The sequence below is a fragment of the Trachemys scripta genome, chromosome 2 (assembly GCF_013100865.1).
Source record: "Trachemys scripta elegans isolate TJP31775 chromosome 2, CAS_Tse_1.0, whole genome shotgun sequence".
In the NCBI taxonomy this organism is placed as follows: domain Eukaryota; kingdom Metazoa; phylum Chordata; order Testudines; family Emydidae; genus Trachemys; species Trachemys scripta.
Genome location: NC_048299.1, coordinates 146480037 through 146487318, shown reverse-complemented (window position 1 = coordinate 146487318; position 7282 = coordinate 146480037). Strand labels below are relative to the sequence as shown.

Genomic DNA, 7282 nt, shown 5'->3' with positions numbered 1-7282 from the left:
AGTTTAACTCACAGTAATACTTAACTCTTTACCATCCTAGCTCCCAAAGCACTTTACATTGGAAAGTGCTAACCTAATACTCTTGCAGCTGGTAAAACTGTGGCCCACAGTAAGGGAATTAATTCTCCCTGATGGTTTCCCTGAGCATTTGAGTAATACTTTTAATTTAAATGTCTGCAATTTAATAAGTTTTTTGATCATTTATTGTAAATTGTTCTTAAAAAATCCACAATGCATCATCTTTGTAACAAGCTGAATGGGAAGAGTTATTGGTATTTCAATGTCTAACCTAAAAATGGCATTACTGCAAATAATTTTAAGGGACATTTTGTAATCAGTAGCAAAATTTACTTGCTGGCTGTATTTGTTTTGTATACAAGTTTATTAGAAGCTACTTTTGAACTTGTCATTGATCCTAACAACACTGTTTTATGAAAGTTTAGATAATTTAGCAACACTGCAACTAGAAAATTTCAAGTTTATGAACATAGTCAGACAAGTCTGGAAATTGAAATTTCCATTAGTTTGAATAGGCATGTTTAATTACTTTAATACTACTTGTGTAAACTTGATAAAAAAGCCTTATTTCAATTAATCTAAAGTCAATGAGGAATCAACTTAATCAAAATTGATGTAAACCCATCTTTCATCAAAATGAGCATATCTATGGAAAGTTGCCTTACTTTACACAAACTGGTTCTGCATGTGTGGTTACACTGCAATGTATTGTGTGAATGAGATCACTGTACTCAGACCTCCCTCTTCCATCAATTAAGAACCTGCTGCAAAAACATGTAGATTTAAAATAGAAGTTGTGTAAGTGACATTGATCACACCCACTTATGTCACTTATGACTTGTCTTCTATTTACAGCCAACAAATAAGGAATGTTTAGTTTCAATTGCAAAGTGAAATTGGCTCAACAGCAGTATCTATATTTTGGTGTGAGTCATGTGATTGTCAACCAAAAAGCTGATGGGTATGGCGCATGGTCATAAAAAGTTGCAAAGCTTTTGCTATTTCATATTTTATTACATGTAATGTTGATGGCTAAGCTCCTGCTACACTCTACATGTCTGATTTAAAACCAAACTATAAATATTTTCATCACTATTCAGATTTATTGTTAAGTCTATTCATAATGATGCAGGATAAAGAATGTTATTCAAAAATTTTATTACCATTTTCACCTTTCAATTATATTACAGTTACCATTTTGAAAAGGACATTGTAAAGGCTGAATTCTGTTTACATTAGTAACCTCACTCCAGTCAGGTTTCACACAGAGCCCTAGAGAGATCACTTTTTTATTGTAACTCAATGTTTCAATATTGCACCCCTTTACCACTAGCAACTTCCAAAGGGAGTAAAAGCTTAGGTTCTAAAAACAGCATCTAAAAAGAATGTGTAAATAGACACATGGTCTAGAATAGCAAAGATACAAATGTTTTTCAAAAGTAGGTACAAAACAAAGTTGAAAAAATATTTACAGAGAAATATCTACAAACATGCCTAACAGCATTATTTGAGGTTTCAGACTGGACACTTTCTTCCTCCTCAGAAAAGCAGTTTTCATCTCCCAAGAGCTTTTCCCTTGATCCTAGTGCATTTTAAGAACCATCTTGCTGATCCTCAATCTTTGGGGCAAGATAGTATTTTAAATGTCCCATATCTGCAATCTTGTACTCCACAACTGAGGGAGAAAAAAAAGCAAGTCAGTTACTCAGATCACTTCCAACAGTGTAGTTTATGCCCATGTGAACTCTACAATGCAGCTTAGAAGTGGTGTAACTATGCAACCTTGTTTTGAAGAAATGAAAGCAGCATTACTTACCTAGTGGAACATCTGCAGACATACTAAGTGTAACTGTAGGTGATAGTGGTGTGGCTTTGGTAAAAAAATTCAAGTACCTCAAAGCAAAAGTGAGCTGGACTGGCTCATTCATCTCTATTGTAACCTAAAGGAAGAAATAAAAAACAATCATGAATTAAGAATACAACGCTCTCTTAAAAGCAAGGACAAATGATCAGTAGAGCTCCATTAAGTATTTGTCATTTCTGCACTCTTACTTTGAGAGATTTCTTCAAGTTTTAACAGCCCATAAATGTAGCACAGCACAAGAAGGAACTTCTGGGCACTTAACTATTAGTTGCAGTGACAGCAATTTTCTACCACAACAGAGCAGATGCCAGCCAGAACACTAATAACATTTCCCCCACCCCCCTCCCATTTTCCTGATACCTATGCATTACTCAGCCCTGTTTTAGAGACAGGAAAGACCCAAAATTTTGTAGCTTGTCAGTTTCCTAAATCCAGTCAGGTAGACTGGGCATTTGAGTCAATATTCCGCAAATATTTCAGAAAGTTGCTCCTGCCCCAACAGTAGTGAGACTCAAGTCCCCATATTTTCAAAAATTTTCAGAGCACCATCAAACTTACAGCTTCTTCCTCCTTATCCACATTACTGGTCTGTGACAGCTTGATATTTCCATTTCCTAGCTCTCCATTAGCAGAAAATTTTACACCATCTTTTGCACAAGAGATGACAACAGCATCTCCAATATGGCTGAGATCTCTGCAGATCCGTGCAAATTCACCAGAAGGCATTTTCACTACACAGCTGTATTCTTGTTCCTGTGAGAAGACAACCTTAGATATAGTTTCTAACAGTACCAGAACAAACTTTTGTATTCTGTCACTTGTGGGTGTGTGTGTGTGTATATATATGTGTATATATATATATATATATGTGTATATATATATATATAAAGCCAGTGTGTGTGTCACACTGCAGATTTAAGCCAAAAATACCACTCAGAGAAACAAGTCTAAGGCTTCCACTGAAATTTAGTGAGAGCTTTGTTGGGAAACAGTCTGCCTTGAAATAAAGTTTAGGTTTATTACATTTCCTAATAACAGGAAGCTAGTCAAAAAACATTTTATGACAGCTAAACATTCAAGTTCTTGATTTATTTGTAAAACCCAATAATCTAATTTAAGTCAGCAGTGGAGACAAAATTACTTACTGGAATTCCAAGTTGTTCCACATCTAAATCCATTAACTTCATCTCATAATCAGAGACCTTCTCCTGATCTAAAAACAATCAGACAAGATGTATTTGACCAGAACTGTTCAAAAACATTATTAAAGCTAGGGTTGTTTGTTAGATTCTGTCCCAGAAGGTTTCCTCAGTGTAGTCTTAATTTGATAAAGAAATCACAGAATCAATTAGGCTTTTTTTCTTAGTGTCACTTTGTGACTATCCCCAATGCCACAGTTATTCTTTAGACAAATATCCACTGAAGTCTAGTCAAAGCATAAAGCTTAATAAAGTTAAATAGTGACTGATGGTTCAGAGATATGCACATATTTTAATTCTGGAACAGCAAAGCAAACCAAGACACTAATTAGCAGTTCTGAAATGCAGAATTACAAGATTTCACCCCCAATTCTGCTTCATAACTGAATTAAAGAAGAGTTTGTATCTTAATATTGAAATAATTTGGAGTCAAGGTATTTACTTGGTGCCTCAAATACCAGAGCCAGCGTATCTGCATTGTCCTCTGCTCTGAGGGTGATTATGTCTTCATTGCCAGCACACTTCAGTATTTTGGACATACTAGGAAAGAACAAGAGAATTGATTACTAGGTCACTTATACTGCACTAAAGTGATATTTGCAAAAAAATCTGGGGGGGCTGTTTCACACACCCATTTAATGCAGCTGCCTCCAGCGCATTAGCGTCAACAGCAGCCCCTGCGACAGTGGCTGAGACACTCACATGGCTGCGGGACAGCTCTGGTGCTGTTCAACTCTTCCCCCGCCCTCCCCCCCGCCAATACAGGGCGCAACACCGCAGGTGGGGGGCACATATGGAGGGGGTGAGATGCCATAACTCGGGCCGCGCTCACCGCAGTGACGGGACCTGGGCGGACGCCACTATCCACAGGTCCCTTAGCCCCAGCGCGCCCTGGCCAGGCCATGGCACTCGGGGCCCATAGGCCCCTCCCCCACGTGCAGCTTTCCCGCCAGCGCGCCGGGGCATTGTACGACTGGCGCCGAAATGACGTCACCTCCACCAGAGGCCAGCGCGCGCTAGAGAAACGGCGCGAGACACCACTCCCCCGCCGAGAGTTTCGCTCTCCCGCGCCAGCCAGTCCCCCCCCCCCCCCCCCGGCTCTGCCCGCGGCTGAGGGCACCGACCCTCCCCCCAGCCCCGCTACCTGGCCAGGTTGACCCCCATGGCGATGTTGCGGTCGCAGCGGTAGGTGTCGAAGCCCTCAGAGCGCAGCGTGAGCTGCACCAGCGAGACGTGCGAGGAGTCCATGCTCTGCAGGCTGATGCCGCCCGAGCCCAGGTCCCAGCAGGCCTCGGTGATCAGGTCCTTGAGCGCTTCCAGCACCCGCTTCAGCACCGAGCCCTGCACCAGCCGCGCCTCGAACATCCTGTCAGCGGGGGAGCGGCCACAAAACGCAGCGCTGCACTGCTCCGCACACACACAAACCCTCCACTGCGCGCCAAACGGCGGCTCTTATAATGCCTCTGGCCTCGAGTCCTGGCCCCGCCCACACATCGCGCTACACCAATCATAGACAGGTCGACGCCGGCAGCCTCGCCTACACGCCGCTGGCTCACCAATTAGCGCCCCCGTGATACCGGTAGTTCCGCCCCGTTGAAAGCACCCCCGCTAATCATGGAAGAGTCCGAAATCCCGCCCACATGCCTGTGTTCGGCCAATCTCTAGGTCGATAACATCGCCCTAAGCTTGCCTATCACCTGACGCGTAACAATAAGAGCCACGCCCACCACTTACTGTAGGACGCCCAATCAACGCGTGGCTCTCGTTGTCCATACGTACCTGCCAATCGCTGGTCTCCTCAACACTGGATTCCGCCCTAGTGTCCACGGCTCCTCCCAGCTTCTCTTCTGCTGCCCCATCCCGACCCGTCTCCCTCTGTCAGATAGAGCCATGGGGCCCCAGTGGTCGGGGGGAGTTGAGAAGGGGGTTGGGGCTGCTCGATGTTATGCGGAGGCCCCGAAGTTTCCATGGGAGTTGTTGGATGGAATGTTGGGTCCCCATAAAGTTCCATGGCAGGGGCTAGATGGAATGTCGGGGCCCCAAATGTTCCACAGCAGTAGCTGGGTGGAATGTGAGGGCCTTGAATTTCCCATGGCATTTGGGGGATTGCTTCTGGGTGGAATATTTAGAGACCTGTAGGCCTTGGAGCCGCCGAAGGAGTGGAGCAGGGGGTGCTGCTGGGTGGAACATCAGGACTCTGTAGGGTCTGCTGCAAATGTGGGGGGGCTGCGGAATGGAATGTTGGGGCCCCGACGGTTCCGGGGCAGATGTGCAACCGGGCATCCCTTTTGCATAGGGGCCGATAAGTGGAAGCTCGGGGCCCCCAGGTGGTTCGGTGGCACTGAATGGGAAAGCAGGGTTTACAGTGGAAGGATGGTATGTTGGAGCTCTGAAGGTTTCACAAGAGTCATGGGAGTCCTGAAGGTTTTGTGGCAGTGCGGCGTTCTGATCAGCTGAAGGCCCTATGGCAGTTCTGGGCTACTAGATGGGATGGATTGGTCAAGCTGTTGAGTTTGCCAACTTGCATTGATTGTGGTGGTTTTTGTGGTGATGTAATCAATTTGTAGCCTCCCAAGAACTTTCTGGTTTTCATGATGCTGCACTGTGTGGTCACTCAAAATATCACTGAGCTCACTGCCTACAAAAGCACAAGCCCCCCTGAGTTAAACATTGTTCCTTACTTGAAACCAGTTAAAGGCCTGTAACATACAGCCTAGCCTCACCAGTAGAGACCCTTGATACACAGGTTAGTAACTGCATTACAATGTTAATATCAGCGGCAGATCCAATGCACCATCACCTGCCACTTTTCTTTTAAATTGCAAAACCTTTAACATTTTTCAAGTTGTAAAACTCCAGAGTCCTCATTCCGCACCAATCTGTTGTTCATTGGATGCTGAACAACTCAGGTTATTTTACCTCTATTTGGCACTGGTGCAACCATTACTGGAATACTGTGTCCAGTTCTGGTGTCCACAGTTCAAGAAGGATGTTGAAAAACTGGAAAGCATTCAGAGAAGAGCAGTGGGAATGATTAAAGGATTAGAAAACATGCCTTATCGTGTTTGACTCAAAGAGCTCACTGTATTTAACAATAAAGGGGTGACTTGATTACAATCTATAAGTCCTTACATGGGGAACAAATATTTGATAATGGGCTCTTCATTCTAGTAGAGAAATGTCTAACAAGATCCAATGGCTGGAAGTTGAAGCTAGACAAATTCAGACTGGAAATAAGGCATACATTTTAAACAATGAGCATAATTAACCATTGGAAACATTTACCAAGGGTAGTGGTGGATTCTCCATCACTTACAATTTTTAAATCCAGGTTGGATGTTTTCCTAAAAGATCTGCTTTAGGAATTATTGTGGAGAAGGTTTCTGGTCTGTGCTATATAGGAAGCCAGACTAGATGATCACACTGGTCCCTTCTGGCCTGGGACTCTGTCCTCACACCCCAAACCCTGGCCTTTGTGTCTCTCTGCAGGGTCCAGCTCTGCCTGCGCAGATACACTGTGGTTTATGCAAGCTAGGATACATCTGTAACCCCAGCCCCAATGCCTGTTCTGCATGGCATTAGCGACTGTGGGGGTGCAGAGGGGGAGTCTTTGGCCGGTAATGACATCCCTTTCCTGGGGAGGGGGCCAAGGACGCAGCACACTGCAGCAGGGGCACTGGAACAATTTGTATATTGATCCATTCTATGCATCTGATGAAGTGGGTTGTAGCCCACGAAAGCTTATGCTCAAATAAATTTGTTAGTCTCTAAGGTGCCACAAATACTCCTGTTCTTTTTGCGGCTACCACACGGCTGCTACTCTGAAATGTGTACAGTGGGGAGCTCAAGAAGCAAATTGTAAACCCTGTATATGATGGAAACCGCTTCAGGCCAAGGGGTGCAGCAACACCCCTATTCCAGCAGCTCTGCACTGCACCACCGCCTGCCCGCCCACACACCCCCCCCATGCCTCCATCGGTCTCTGGTGTGTGGGAATCCCATGAGTTACTACGGCACCATGTACGCCACTGCGTACACCAATCATGGCGGCCTCGGCAGGAGAGCTGCTCACGTCCGGGTACACATGGGCGGGTCGCGCGCGAGAGAGCGAAGGCTTCCGCGTTGAGAATGAGGCTAGCGGAGAAAGATGGGTGGCCACGCCCACTTTTCCCCTCCTGCGCCTGCTATTGGTTCGGCTTCT

At 44.9% G+C, this 7282-nt stretch overlaps 1 protein-coding gene across 2 annotated transcripts; it reads right to left on the bottom strand.

Moving 5' to 3' along the window:
* Window positions 1-1011: 1011 nt before the first annotated feature.
* On the bottom strand, window positions 1012-4556 carry PCNA (proliferating cell nuclear antigen). 2 transcript variants are annotated; one of them, XM_034761785.1, is made up of 6 exons: window positions 4226-4556; window positions 3524-3621; window positions 3028-3095; window positions 2441-2635; window positions 1835-1958; window positions 1012-1693 (listed from the first exon to the last, which is right to left on the bottom strand). In XM_034761785.1, exons 1-6 carry the CDS (start codon window positions 4444-4446, stop codon window positions 1611-1613), a joined length of 789 nt encoding a protein of 262 aa, XP_034617676.1. In that variant the 5' UTR covers window positions 4447-4556; the 3' UTR covers window positions 1012-1610. The 2 variants fall into 2 exon arrangements, with proteins under 2 accessions (XP_034617676.1, XP_034617677.1); XM_034761786.1 differs by lacking the exon at window positions 4226-4556 and adding an exon at window positions 3914-4062.
* Window positions 4557-7282: the final 2726 nt, after the last annotated feature.